Raw genomic sequence first — 15,433 nt, forward strand, 5'->3', positions numbered from 1 at the left:
ATATTTTTAAAAATTAAAAAATACAGTATTTTAAAAAAAGTGTATAGCAGCAAGTGGCACAGGAGGGTAAGCAGAGCCAGATCTTACCATTCTCACAGAGTACATGGGCACAAGGCTGCTGTTGAATGGGCGCACCAAAGGACGAAGAACCCTCTCTGATTCTGGTGTTTGGGGATGTTCTTTGAGATGTTCATTCTGAAAAGTGTGATTATCAAACTCTTACTCTCGNGTACTTATTAAGATCCATTGCATATATTATTTAATTTAATCCTCACAATAATGTCACAAGGTGGCTACCATTAACCTCGATTTATTGATGAGGGCATGCGGCTCAGAGAAATCAAGTGACTGACCCTCAACCACATAGCTAATAAGTGGCGGAGCTCAGTTTGGAACCCAGGTCCGTCTCCCTCCTGAGTTTCTGCTCTTTCTTCCAGATGCACAGCTGGCTTTGCCAGTGGACAGTGAATCAAGCTTCCAGCCACTTCCCAAACAATGGAGCAGGTTACAAAGCAGAGACTTATCACCGTTACATCAGCCTCTACCAACAGCTGCTGGTGGCTATTTTCTCTTCCCCAGTCACACCGAGTAGTGATTTCTTGAGAAACTGAGTCACTGTTCCAGGCAGCAATGGCCTCTTCTCCTGAAAGGTTTGCAGAGTCAGACTGGGGTGGCTACTCTGGGGCCCACGGACAGGTTTAAGGGTCTGCAGAGAGAAGGGAGCAGCACCCCAGCAGAAGCAGAGTAGGGCAAGAGAGACAGAGAGCACGAGGTTGCTGCTGTCCTCAGTCCTTTTCTCACTGGCAGTGCTAGAAAGTCCAGCTGCTCTTCTTCCCCAACTGGGAGAGACCACATGACTCCCCTGGAAACCTGTGCTATTGTGAGGTCTCTGTTCCCCCTGAAGCCAAGGAGACGTGAACACTCACTGGCATGGACACACTGGCACTCAAACATCTTGGCACACAGACCCACAGAGGGGACACAGAAGCTCCACACTGACACAGAGCAGAGCCAAACACCCACTTCCAGAGAATCTGCTTCCTGGAATGTGAGATCCTAGGGAACCAATCTAGCTCAAGGGTTTTCAAATTATGCCATGTGAGCTATTCTCCAGAGGAAAGTCACATAAACAATGAAGCAATTTCTCATCAAGGGGAAGATTTTTAACTGCTAAAGATAATTGTAGAAAAGTACACTGAAATTATGAGGTGCCATTTCCCTCTATCAGATTGGCAAAGATTTAAAAGTCTGATAATACCTGCTCTTGGTGGGAATGTAAAGATATGCCATTTGGCAGGGGAAAAAAATAAATGATTACAACTTTTGGGGAAGGTGACTTGGCAATATATGTCAAAATGTTTAAATGCACCTGTCCTTAAACTCAGTGATTCCAGTCCTAACATTTTATGGATAGATACAGATGTATCACCACACAAAAATACTGATTAAGGAAGTTCATTGCAGCATTTGTTTATAATACCATAAAACTGGAAACAGCTACAAAATATCCATTAATAGAAGCAGGCCAAATAAGTTGAGGGTATCCATACCATGGAATACTACTAAGCCACTTAAAATGATTAGGTGGACCTCTATGAACTGACATGGAAGTATGTCCACAACATATTTTTAATGGAAAAAAAAAAGAAAGTACAGAAAAGCAAATTGTTTTCATCTCATTTGTTTTCAAAACCACATGTTTATATATATGTAGAGGGTATCTTCTGAGGTATGCAGAAATCTTTTATAGTAGGTAGCTCTGGAATTGAAAAAGAGGGAGAAGGGAGAAGAGAAGGAAGACTAATTTTTTTCTTTAGTAACCATCTGTACTTCTCCACATTTTTACAACTAGCATGAATTAACTATACTAAATGATTTTAACTGAGATTTAAAATGCACACGCACGCGCACACACACACACACACACACACGGACTTCCTGCAAGATTTCACTTAGAAAAAGAGTTGCACTACTAAAACTTTGAAAAAAGTCTTTATGCAACCTAACTGTTGCATAAATTGCCAGGGAAAAGTGTGAGAGATTTTTTTGAAATGGGGAAGAAAAGTGCCCTATGGAATACTGGGCTAATGTGCCCTTCCAGGCTATCATTTCAGGGTACTCTCCACCCTTCATGGTCTTTGAGTCTGTGAATTGTAGAAAACTGAAAATAATACAAATGATTCGTGTCCATCGCAATGCAAATAAATTTTGTCTGGTGGAGGCGTAATTGATCCCCCTCCCCCTGCCCCCGCCAGAGGAAGGAGCCAATTTTGTATCAACTAACAAATTCATTTCATTATTCCTGACTGATGGTAGGTGTATCTGGTTTTTGTATTGTCCTTTGAACTGACTTTTTTAGCATATTATTCTCTCGCTAATCAAGGAGTTAAAATCTGACACATGCTCATTTCATATTTTTATGAGAGATTTTCCATTTAAACAATTATCTTTTACCAAAGTGGCAATGAAGACCAGTTGAGAATGGTTGAGACATTGCGCAAGGTTAGGTGCCTGTAGTTGCGAATACAGTATTAATCCCCAGCCCTCAGATTTCTTGGCTATTTTACCTACATCCTTAAGTAACAAGGATTGGAATCTTTTCCAGTCCCACTTGAGTTCATTTAGAACTCTGTCCCCATACGGAGATCATTTAGAAGATGCTTTCTCACAATACGCGTACTGTCACACTGCCACAAACACCCTGCCGACATGCTGCACAAATTCCCACAAAGATGCAGAAACACCCCACCACCACCACCATACACACAAACACACACACCACACACACACACACACACACACACACACGCCCCAAGTGGGACCTTTAGCAAAGAGGCTAAAGAGTGCAACATGGACCCTTCCTGAGAACCTTTGATTGCACTCTGCGGGGAGGAGAGGTGGCTCCCTCACTTCTAACGATGGGCCCGAGGCAAAGGGCGCCTGCGTGTGGCAATAAGGGAATCGAGTTCGGGTAGGGAAGCAAACCCCCACCCCCGGGGACAGCCCAACGCAGGAAGTGGGCCGCACACTCGCGGAAGCAGGCGCCGCCCGGGGCGCCACGCATTCTCAGCCCCCGGAGAGTCCAGCAAGGCTCCCTGGAGGCGGAGGCCTCCCTGCGGAGGTTTGGAATCCCTGGAGCCAAGACTTGGAGCCCATGAACTGCCCCCGCGGTCGCTGGGCTCAGCAGGGAGGGAAAAAGCCAAGGCCTGCAAGCGGGGACCTGTTAGGCTGCTGGAGGTTTTGTTGCACGGGAAATGAAACCCCCGAGACGAAGACCCCATGCGGGTGCGGGCCGGGACGCTTGGCGGCGCGGCTCCAGCCTCTCCTCCCTGGTGGCTCGGCCACCCGCCCTCCGGCGCTGCGGCCCGGGCGGTGGGCTCGCGGCGCCCCCTGCGGGCCCCGAGCCGTCCTCCCGGCGCTGCCTGGCTCTCCGATCCATGGTCTCCTGCAGGCGCCGGGGCGCTCCCGCAGGCGGGGCTCGGCTTTGTGCACCCCGAAGACGCCACATACACGCGTCTCCGTCACCAAGGGAACCCGTCCCCATTCCGCAGATGAGCAAAGCAAGGTTCAAAGAGAGAGCCTGTGCCACGCAGGGACAAGAGGTGACCCCTTCCATGGGCCCACCCTCCTCCGTGCTCTCGTCCACTGGGGATCCCTTCCTTTGCCCTAGAGGGCTTAGGTGGGACCGCAGACTCAACGGCTTGCTGTGCACACTGCGCGCCCTCTACCCCGGGTTGCTCGGAGCCTGAGCAGTCGTCTGGCCCATCCCTCCCCGAAGCTGGCTGGGTGGGCTGCGGTGTGGACAGGAGTGCGTGTGGCACGGGGTTACGCGAGGGAAGCCTGAGAAACTGTATCGGGCACTTGTGTGACTATCCTTAAAGAGACAGTAAAGAAACAGAAAACATTTTGTAATGAGCATGTTCATCTCTCATTGTTTGTAATAGCCAATACTTGTGAACAGTCTCTCTACCGGTAGGTGAAACAGTCTATGCAGCCATGAAAAATCATGTTAGATAAAAAATTTTGGTGATATATCCAAATGGTCAACTGTATTGTTTTTAGAAAGTTACCATACAACATATATAATAATAAAATGATATTTCTGTCAAGATGTGTCTCTCTATGCACACATTTAAAAAATCTGAAATCAGGAGGATCAAGGGTGTTTTGTTTTTGTTTTTTTTTTTTGAAGTTTCTTTTGAGAGAGAGAGAGAGGGAGCACGTTCACAAGCTGGGGAGGGGCAGAGAGAGAGGGAGAGAGAATCCCAAGCGCAGAGATCCCATGAACCCTGAGACTATGACCCCAGACGAAATCAAGAGTCAGAGCCTTAACCGACTTAGCCACCCAGGCGCCCAAAGGGTGATTTTTAAAATACTTCTATCTTTTTGTATTTTCTAAATGATATATATACACTGCACACGTTTTGTTTTTATGGGTTGTTTTTTTTTTTTTTTTAATTTTAAGCGGAAAAGGCCCAGTGTTCACTTATCCATCCCAGAAAGGACAGGGCAGCTTAAAAAGTTGGCTCAAGGCAGTAGGAAAGAGGATTTACTGGAGCATTTCTTTTCCCTAACCTCACAGGAATCATGCTTCTGAAGAATAGGACAGTGATGATACATTTTCCAAAGTGTTGATTATAATACAAAGTTTGCAACATGACCCAACTGATGGATCATACATTTGGCTATGGATCAGAAGCTCTGGAAGAAAAATTGCTACTGGGTACTCACATTGTAATGGATAAAGTCACCGACTGATGTGCCAGGTTTTTGTTCCAGAAAAGTTCACAGACGTGAGTAAGTGATGTGGTTCCTTTCTTGTACTAGCTTCATGCAAATTGACGGGAGCACATAGAGATCTGAAATCCACAGCTCGGTCGAAGAGGCAGGGGGGGGCTCTCTACTTCAGCCGGGGTTTGCCGCTCCAGGCTGTGCACGGTGAGTATGTGAAGCCAGGCTGTGCACGGCGAGTATGTGAAGCCATCATGTTGATAGATTCAGCTGTGACAGGAAGCAGCGATGATAAAGTAGGCTGTCAGAAAGGAGCAAGTCCCCCAGACTCTCCCAGGCCAGGAGACAACATGGAAAACTCCGTTAAGCTGTTTTCCTTTCAAAACTTGGCAAAGCAGAATTTGCTGAAAAGTAAGCAGTGCCGTCTGTTTCTAATTTCATTTCTCAAGAAAATCCAGCTAACTTTCATCATGATTTCTTAAGCTTGTGTCTTTTTGGAAATTAACTTTTTAATATAGCCTTAACTAAAAATATGTAGATTTGGGATATAAAAGTAATCTATTTCTTAGAATAGTTTTCCAGTGAGGTACTATCCACTTTTTATTTAAAAAGTTGTTCTCGGGGGCACCTGGGTGGCTCAGTTGGTTGAGCATCCGATTTCAGCTCAGGTCATGAGATCTCATGGTTCGTGGATTCGAGCCCCACGTCGGGCTCTATGCTGACAGCTAGCTCAGAGCCTGGAGACTGCTTCAGATTCTGTGTCTCCCGGGGAGCCTGGGTGGTTTAGTTGGTTGCGCCTCCGGCTTCGGCTCAGGGCATGATCTCGCGGTTCATGGGTTTGAGGCCCGCATAAGGCTGTGTGCTGACAGCTAGTTCAGAGCCTGGAGCCTGCTTTGGATTCTGTATCTCCCTCTCTCTCTGACCCTCCCCTGCTCACACTGTCTCTCTCTCAGAAATAAATAAAAAAACATTAAAAAATAAACAGAGTCTGTGTCTCCCTCTCTCTCTGCCCCTCCCTCCCCTTACTGTCTGTCTCTGTCTGTCTCTCAAAAATAAACATTAAAATTTTTTTTAAGTTGTTCTCCAGTGTTCTAAATGGTAAATAGTGCCCAAAAACTAATTTTAAAAAGTCATGTATTAGTTTCAACATCAAGACTGACTTGTTTAAAGAAAACTGTTTGCAATCAACGGTAATGAACTATAATACCTCTTTTAAAAAAAGATTTAGAAACAAATGCTAGAAGTATTAATTCATTTTTTAAAAACCCATAAGCATGAATAGGGATGGGGGAAATTAATTGCCTGCTCTTTCTAGGAAGTAAGGAAGTCCACACTGGGACTTGTAGGCCCTGGCACTGCTACAGGGGCCAGTGACCCCAAGGGCTGACCACTTGGGGTGTTAGCTGTCCCTGGTCTGCGCACTGAGGTCGGAGTCTATGATATAAACAGGAGCTACTGCTATAGGAGAACATAGATACAATCAGCTTCATTCTGCCCTGCTTCCTGTCTCAGAATTTTTTTTAAAGAAGGGTATATAAATCAGAGATTTACATCTCTGCACCCAATAACCCCACCACCACTTCTACAAACTGTGTAGTTTAGGGCATGCCACTTTGTCTTTCCCAACCCAGTTTTTCATCTGTAAAATAGACAGAACAATATCCGTATTATGCAGTTGCTGGGAGATTTAGTATTTTATTATTCAACAATGATTTATTGATGCCAGGCACTATTCTAGTCACTGACTAGGAACAGACAAGGTCTCTGTTTTCATGGAATTCATATTCTAATAGGATGAGATCATAATAAACAAATTAATAAACAAATGAGAAAGATCAGCTGTTAATAAATTCTAGGCAGAAAATAACAGGGAGAGAGGTGATGGAGACCCACAGGCTGATGAGATTATGTTGTCTGGTCAGAGCAAACTGTATTTGAGCAGAGATATTAGTGACAGAAAGCACCCAGGCATGCAGAGATCAAGGGGGGAGAAACTGGGTAAAGGGTACAGGGAAACTCTGCATTATTTTTGCAACTTCCTGTGAATGTGTAACTATTTCAAAATAAAAGGTTTTTTCTAAAAAGCAGCTGTTGATACGCACTGTAACCTAAATGAATCAAAACAGTTGTGTAGACGCCCGAAACACAAACAACCCAGTGAAGAAATGGGCAGAAGATATGAACAGACACTTCTCCAAAGAGGACATCCAGATGGCCAACAGACACATGAAACGATGTTCAGCATCCCTCCTCATCAGGGAAATACAAATCAAAACCACACTGAGATACCACCTCACACCAGTCAGAGTGGCTAAAATGAGCNAAGAGTACGTGCTATATGATTTAATTTATATCAAATTCTGGGAAGTGTAAAGTGATCTCTAGTGGCAGAAAGCCAATTATTGATTGCTTGGGTACAGAGGAGAGAGGGGGGATGTTGGGAAGGAAAGACTACCAATGGACATGAGGAGTCTTTTGCGGGTGATGGATATGTTTATTATCTTGATTATAGTGATGGTGTCAGGGTGTATATGGTAAATTTATCAAATCATACACTGTAAATATTGTGTAGTTATTATATGTCAACATATGACATATATGTCAAATTTTACCTCTATAAAGGTGTTAAGAAACATTATGTGTCTAGAAATAAATCATGCTAAAGATGTACAAAGCCTCTACACTAAAGTTGAATATGTTATTGTGAAACATTTAGGTATCTAAATATGAAGAGATCTACCACAGTCTTCTATTGGACAACTCAGTATTGTAAAGATGGCAGTCTTCCCCAAACTGAAACAGATCAAAATCCTAACTGTTTTGTTTGTTTTTGATAAGTCAAAACTTATAAATGTATATGGGAATGGAAAAAGGCCAAGGATAGCCAAGATACTTTTGAAAAATAAGGTACACAAGGCACCTGGGTGGCTCTGTTGGTTGAGCGTTCGACTTTAACTCAGCTCATGGTTTGTGAGTTCAAGCCCCACATCAGGCTTGCTGCTGTCAGCCTGTCAGTGCAGAGCCCACTTCGGATCTTTGTTCCCCTCTCTCTGCCCCCTCCCCTACTTATGTACATGCGCTCGCTTGCTTGCTCTCTCTCAAAAAATAAAACATTAAAAACAAAGAAAGAAAAATAAGATACAAAGAACCTACATTATCAGATATCAATATAATGAGGTGCTGGTATAAGGATAAATAAATAGATCCATGAAAGAGAATAAAGAGCCCCCAAAACCGATCCACGTGTATCTGGACACTTGATATTGGACAAAGGTGAGAATGCAGGTCATTGAGAAATGGCTAGTAAACCTGGTCAACTGGGGCTCTATAAGAATTCCTCCCATAAAACACAAAAATCAGCTCCAAATTAGATTAAACCCCTTAATGTGAAATTCAAAATCATACACCTCTGAGAAGTATACAGCTTCTGTAGTATAGTATAGGGAACAGTATAGGAGAATATCTTTATGGCCCTGGGAAAGGAAAGATTTTTTTTTAAACAAGTAGCATAAAGCACTAATGATAATGGAAAAAGCAGCCAGAAAAAGAAACTCTTAACAGCATTAAAATTAAGAACTTTATCCACTAAAGGTTTTATAAGGAGAATGCAAAGACAAGGGACAGAGGTAGAAGACAAGATATTTGCAACTAACAAAAATGTTGTCAAGACAGCAGTGAGACACCACTACACATCCTACAGAATGGCAAAGCTGTAAGAACCCATTGGTGTGTATTATGGAGAAACAGTCAGTCTTCTATACTGTGAGTTGATGGGTGAGCTAGCACACCACTTTGGAAGGATGTCTGACATTATCTATTAAAGTTGAGGACAGCTGTTTCATATGACCCAGAAATTTCCCTCTTGGTTGACACCGTGATGAAACCTACATGCATGTGTATCATCAGTATGTACATAGCAATGTTGTATGTAACAGTACAAACTCGGGAAATTTCCAGATGGTCTACTTACAGTAAACTGGGCAAATAAATTATAGTATTTTTATTCAATGGAATATTATATAGATGCCAAACAGCCAAAAAATAGAAAAGGCCACTACACAGTGATCTACGTAGAGATGACTGTCCTCTTTATATACTCTTTATATACTGTCTTCTTACTTATAAAGTAAGAAAAGGACAGACCAGCAGGGGTGAGAAGAAAGTAAAGAGACTTCTTAGGAAACTATTGTGGCAATGGCAGGGAATGTTCTGTCACGTACCAACATGTGCTAGACATTGTGCTAGGCTCTCACAACCATTTGGTACAGTAGGAATTATTTTGCAGGCAAGGAAACTGAGGGTCAGACAGGCTAAATGGCTTGCCTGGGATACACAGAGACTGGGTGGCAGAAACAGAGATTTAAAAACAGGCATCAAATCCCACATTCTTTCCACTGGAGTAGAAGGTGTGGATTGCCTTGCAATGGCCATTCGCCAGCTCTCCTTTCTTTCAGAACCCCAGATTTTATCATGGCACATCCACCCCTCTATGCTGTCATCCTACAGATGACAGAGCAAAAGATGGAGCAAGCCTGGCCCCCCGGCCGCTCTAGAGCAGCCCCGCCATCCCATACCACTTGGATGTTTTTGCTCCCTTTTATTTTTTCCTTTATTTATTTTTGGAAAACAACTCCTGGACCCAGTGGTCCTAGAACTGTTAGGGTTAGGGGCACTAGGGGGCTCAGTTGGTTAAGTGTCCGACTTTGGTTCAGGTCATGATCTCACAGCTTGTGGGTTCGAGCCCCGCGTTGGTCTCTGTGCTGACAGCTCAGAACCTGGAGCCTGTCTTTGGATTCTGTGTCTCCCCTCTATCTGTCCCTCCCCTGCTCATGTTCTGTCTCTCTCTAAAAAATGAATAAACATTTGTATATATAATTTATAATATATATATGTAAAATTGTTAGGGTTTTTGAAACAAAAAGGAAATGCAGAGTTAGGGGCACTTGAGTGGCTCAGTGGGGTAAGCATCCAACTCTTGATTTCAGCTGAGGTCATGATCTCATGGTTTATGAGTTCAAGTGCCGCTGTCAGTGCAGAGCCTGTTTGGGATTCTCTCTCTCTCTCTCTCTGCCGTTCCTCCACTTGCTCACTCTCTCAAAACAAATAAACATTAAAAAAGAGAGAGAGAGAGAGAGAAGGAAATGCCATTAGAAGGCAAACTTGCCATTTCCTTCCAAAAGTATGTGGCAAATATTACAGCACCCAGATGTGATGGCTGTAACACGCTCCAGCGCCTACAGCAGGGCCGGTTTACACGGCCTGTAGAGGAGCCCCAAGCTGGAGGGCCCCTGAGCGTGACCAGCTGCAGCAGCCAGGGTGACAGCTGTGTTCCAGAAGCGTGGGACATCGGAGAAAGCACTGCGGGACAGGCCCCTGCCTCATGCTGCTCCCTTACTCATTTGCCCTGTGAAGCTCATAGGCCCCTGCCGGAGAGAAGCCCAGACAGCTCTGCCCTGCCACTTGCCCTCACTCAGCACTTGCTCCTGGCCCAAAGCAGTTTATCCCAACGTGGAAATCCAGGGCCACCACACCTGCATCCCCCACAAGAAGTTCTCTGTCCCAATCTCAGGAGGTCCTGTTGCTGTCCAGGAACTGTCATGCTCTGCTGCGGACATTCTTGTCACCTGCCTCCAGCGCCTTTAATACTCTGGCTCTCCCTGTTCAGCAACCCATCCTCCTAGCTCTTTTTTTTTTTTAATGTTTTATTTATTTCTAGGAGAGAAAGAGAGACAGCGTGAGCAGGGGAGGGTCAGAGAGAGAGGGAGTCACAGACTCTGAAACAGGCTCCAGGCTCTGGGCTGGCAGTCAGCACAGAGCCCGACGCGGGGCTTGAACCCACGAACCGCGAGATCATGACCTAAGCGAAAGTCGGATGCTTAACCGACTAAGCCACCCAGGCCCCCCCCCCCCCCATCCTCCTAGCTCTTCTAGTGTCCTCCTGATGGCAGGTTAGGGAGGAGAGTGATTGCCCAGGGCTACGGCTTTCTCTTTTCTCTTTTCAAATCCTAGGATCCTTTATCCCTTCTCTTTTGTCTCCTTAGAGTTTTCTGCAACCTTCAAAGCTGAGCTCTCTCTGGCCTTTGGGTGTGGTCTGTGGTGGGCTGTGTCTCTGGCAAGAGCAAAGGCCTTGACACAGTGTGGACTTCAGAGAGCAGCTTGGATGAAACCCCAGAGGCCTGGAAATGTGGAAAAGTGGGTTAGCCCGGCTTACGTAAGGACTATTTGGTACCACTTTAGTTTCGGTTCCAATGTGGGAACAAACTTGCTCCTTAAAACCCTTCAGATCACATGGGTGGTGTGGACTTGTGCTTCTGTCAAAGCCAAAAGCTCAGGTTATTTGGGCACTGATGGTACTCTGCCAATTCCTTGTAGAAAGATGGGATCTGCACCTGGGCCTTCCAGGTCAGAGTCTTGGTAGGACATCTGAAGCCTCCACTTGCTTCTGAATTTTCTGGAACCAAATTGCTTTTTTCTCTCATTTCAAGATCCTAGGAGAGAGAACCAACAGTAATAGGCCATGTCTGGAAGCAATTTGAGTGGGGGAAGGGGTACTTTGAGGCCTGCCCAGCCCTGTTTTCTTTGTTCAGCCTAGGGAATGGAGCCACAGCTGCCCATTCCGGGCTCTTTTGGATAATTGCCCCCAGAAATATAACCTCTAGAAAAACAGCTTGCAATGTATTGCAGTCTCTCTTAAACAGATAAGATGATCAGAATCCAAAATGACTATTTTTCGTTAAGGAAATATTTCAAGAGGGGTGAGAGCACTAAAAAGAGGTAAATGCTCACCTCTGAGCTCCTGATGAGTGAGAAGGAATTTAAGGCCACTGTGACTGTGTATGTGACCAGAAGTCACATTAGACTCTGCCACGACTGGCAAATGTAGCTGGTATTCTTCCTGCAGCTCCTGTTATTCTCAGCTGGAAGTGATGTCCACACTCTTTCTCCAGCCCTGCCATCACCCACAATGCAAACCTACACTGAGCAACCAACCAGCAAGAGCCCCAGAGCAGCCTTGATAATGGGCAGATGGCTGCAGCCCATGGAGTATCAGCACCCCATGTGGACTTTTACATGAGAAATAAACCCCCATTTTGTTCAAGCTGCTGTAGTTTTATCTAGGTGGCTAAATAAAAAGTTCTAGTATCATGTATTTTTTAAAAATTTAAACATTTATTTACTTTTTTAAAAAATATTTTTATTTATTTCTAGGAGAGAGAGAGCGTGAGCAGGGGAGGGTCAGAGAGAGAGGGAGATACAGACTCTGAAATAGGCTCCAGGCTCTGAGCTGGCAGTCAGCACAGAGCCCGACGCGGGGCTCGAACCCACGAACCGCGAGATCATGACCCAAGTGAAAGTCGGACACCCAACCGACTAAGCCACCCAGGCGCCCCAACATTTATTTACTTTTGAGAGAGAGAGACAGAGTATGAGCAGGGGAGTGGCAGAGAGAGAGGGAGACACAGAATCCGAAGAAGGTTCGAGGCTCTGGGGTGTCAGCACAGAGCCCGACACAGGACTCAAATTCATGAACCGTGAGATCATGACCTGAGCCAAAGTCGGATGCTCAAGGGACTGAGCCACCCAGGTGCCCCTAGTAGCATGTATTTTAAAGTTGCTAAGAGAGTACAACTTAAATACAAAGAAAAAATGTTGTAACTATTGGAGGCAATGATGTTAACTAAACTTTTTGTAATCATTGTGCAATATATACATGTATCAAATCATGTTGGACACCTTACTTATACAGTGTTATAACTGGTATGTCAATTATATTTTAATAAAACTGGTGGATTAGAGGTGGGGGGAGTTCTGGCAAGCCTAGAAAGAAGCAAAAGAATTAGGTTCAAAGTGCTGGCAGTTCAGCAGCTACCTTGGGAACCAGAAGGGAAGGCCCCGGGCAGCTTTCTCTGTATGGAGCATTTCCCTGTATATCTAGGGCTGTCTGCTCCATGGTCCCCCCCACAGTTCAGCTTCCTGAGTACCCCTAAAACTTCATCTTGGAAATATATTTAACTAACTGTATCTGACCGTCAAGCCTATGTGACCTTGTGGGTCCAGAAAAGGAAAAGAAAAACAGACAAAAACAGCAACAGACTCTTGACTCTTGGTCCAAATTCTCAGTAGAGAAAAGTGTCCTCTGACCTTTCTGCAGGGGCAATATCATAGCCAATGCAGTTTGTCTGAGGCAAAATTATTGCTAATTGAGAAGTGTTCTCTGCCTTTGGTGGATTCCCTGCTTTATATATANACTCCGAAACAGGCCCCAGGCTCCGAGCTGGCAGTCAGCACAGAGCCCGAAGCGGGGCTCGAACCCACGAACCGCGAGATCATGACCCAAGCGAAAGTCGGACACCCAACCGACTAAGCCACCCAGGCGCCCCGTGGATTCCCTGCTTTTAAGTGCTGGTTCAGTCATCTCTGGGATGGTAGGGAAACATGCCCACTGGGGGCCATGAGAGGGAATAGTTTATCTTAGGAACTGATTTGACACATCTCAGGAGAGAGAAGGGACAGGCAACTCTAGAGAAGACAGTTTTGTGGCTCCACGCAAATCTTATTGGCTCCTTGGCTTCTTTCTTTTCCGTGGCAGCCCCAATCTCTTCCTGTGTGAACATCTCCTTTGAAAAGGCTGCTACGATCAGGTGGGCTGGGTGGGGTTAGCTAGGGGAAGGTAGATGGCCAAGGATTGGGAAGTGCAGGTGATGTGGGGGATATAGGGTGGGGAAACTAGGGGAATAAACCCTATCGCCCAAGATCAAAGCTAGGGAAATTCTCACTGCCAAGTCCAAAGGTCAGAGGCAGAGTGGAAAATTAGACACAAAGCTAACGTCAGGAGCCAGCGGAAATGGCCAAGGATTGGGAAGTGCAGGTGATGTGGGGGATAGGGGTGGGGAAAGTGGGGGAATAAACCCTATCGCCCAAGATCAAAGCTAGGGAAATTAAGTCTCACTGCCAAGTCCAAAGGTCAGAGGCAGAGTGGAAAATTAGACACAAAGCTAACGTCAGGAGCCAGCGGAAGTGGCAAAAACGGAAACAGGCCAGGGAAGAAGACCAGGAGGTACGTGGTGCCCACTGAGAATGAACTGGCAACAAGCCGAGCTTCACTGGTTTCAATGTGGGCTCGGACAAAGAGGGTCCCAACGAGGAAGACAGGGCCTACCTGGGTTGAAGCCCTATCAAACGGAAAAGAGGAGAACCCCGTGTTTCTTAACCCAATTCTGTAACTTTCCTAACACCACACTGTGTGCATTTGTGCATTTTTCTTACATTGCTAAAGGGAACAGCACCCCCCAGAGGGTTATCTTAAGGCTTCAATGTGATCATCCCTCGAGGAGGAGCGCTGCTGGCTCTCCGGTCTTGGCATGGGCCTCGAGTGGCGGGAGGCCTCGGCTACCCTCTAAAGGAGCCGAATCCCCCCGCCAAGCGTGCCCCAGGGGCTCGCTGCGGCGCTGCTGCCGTCTGAACCTATTCCCCCCAGGAGGCAGAGGAAGCGTGAAGTCGGCAGTGGAGGATGGACACACGCGGAGGGACGGCTTAAAAGAGGGGGAGTGTAACTGCTGCCCCTCCAGGCAACTGCAGGCGCTGCTCAAATGGGGACGATGACGGGCTCAAAGGTTAACGTGAGGTGGGCCAGCTTCTGCATAATCCGTCCGTTCCGTCGTATTGGGAAAAATAACGTGCCCTCGCCGCTCTCGTACTGGATACGGGCTAGAGCTCTGCGGCGGCGCGCGGCGCAAGACGCCCGGCTCGGCGTTCCGGCCTTTGTCCAACCTCGTGCAGGGCCGCGCAACCGCGCCCCCCAGCGCCGGAGTCAGCCCAGGCGGAGAGGGGCGGAGCCCGGCTCCCAGCCCGCCCCCCGGGGGCCGCGGCGCGCCGGCGTGACGTGACGCGTGCCGACGTCGGCGCACGCCGAGACGGAAGAGGCGCGGGCCGGGAAAGGAGCTGGCCGGCTGCTGCGGCGCCTCAGTCCCCATGGCGCTGTGGCGCGGCTCTGCGTACGCCGGCTTCCTGGCGCTGGCGGTGGGCTGTGTCCTCCTGCTGGAGCCGCAGCTGCCCGGCTCGGCGCTGCGCTCGCTGTGGAGCTCGCTACAGCTGGCGCCCGCGCCCCCGGGACCCGGCTCCCCTGAGGGCCGCTTGGCGGCCGCCTGGGACGCGCTCATTGTACGGCCGGCCCGGCGTTGGCGCCGCGTGGCCGTGGGGTGAGTGCCTGCGGGCCCTGCGGCTCTGGGTCTCTCCACGGAGGTGCGGCCGCTCCGGGCTTCCTGGGGCCACCTTGGCGGAGTCCGGGCGGCTGGGGAGCTGGGAGGTCGAGCCGCGCAGAGACGGGTTCCCAGATGTCCCCGGGAGGCCCCCTCGGCGCTGGTGTCCACGCCGCTTCCTTGACGAGAAGCGTCGGAGGTCTGGGACGAGCCTCGTTCGTCGCTGCTGCAAGGACTCACCAGACTGCTTCTTGCTCTAGCTAGCCTCTGCGTCCCTCTCTTCTCGGGAGGACCCGCCTAGTAGCCTCTTGCAAATCCCGCGCAGCCTGACACCCTCCTGTTCCAGTCTCCTTCGTTCCTGTTTCAGCTCTTCTGTTTCAGCCTTTTTGCGGTCAAAGACACCTGGTTCTTAACGACGCGTATCCTCTTGCTTCTGAACTTCTTGAGTGAGTGGCGTGCTCGCTGCCTTTAAGTGCCGATTTTATTTCCCTTGTTTTCCCTTC

At 47.3% G+C, this 15,433-nt stretch overlaps 1 protein-coding gene and 1 pseudogene across 2 annotated transcripts in view; both read left to right on the top strand.

Moving 5' to 3' along the window:
• Positions 1–12,871: 12,871 nt before the first annotated feature.
• LOC144219064 (U4 spliceosomal RNA) lies at positions 12,872–12,949 on the top strand (annotated as a pseudogene).
• A 1,704-nt stretch (positions 12,950–14,653) lies between these two features.
• Positions 14,654–15,433, top strand: part of ADPGK (ADP dependent glucokinase) — a 34,404-nt gene continuing 33,624 nt past the window's right edge. For both annotated transcript variants that reach the window (XM_077746038.1, XM_077746048.1), the window contains exon 1: positions 14,654–14,930. In XM_077746038.1, coding sequence (XP_077602164.1) covers positions 14,704–14,930 — 227 coding nt within the window. In that variant the 5' untranslated portion in view covers positions 14,654–14,703. The remainder of the gene's footprint in view (positions 14,931–15,433) is intronic.

Source organism: Crocuta crocuta, unplaced genomic scaffold, assembly GCF_008692635.1.
Source record: "Crocuta crocuta isolate KB4526 unplaced genomic scaffold, BGI_CrCroc_1.0 scaffold130, whole genome shotgun sequence".
Taxonomy (NCBI): domain Eukaryota; kingdom Metazoa; phylum Chordata; class Mammalia; order Carnivora; family Hyaenidae; genus Crocuta; species Crocuta crocuta.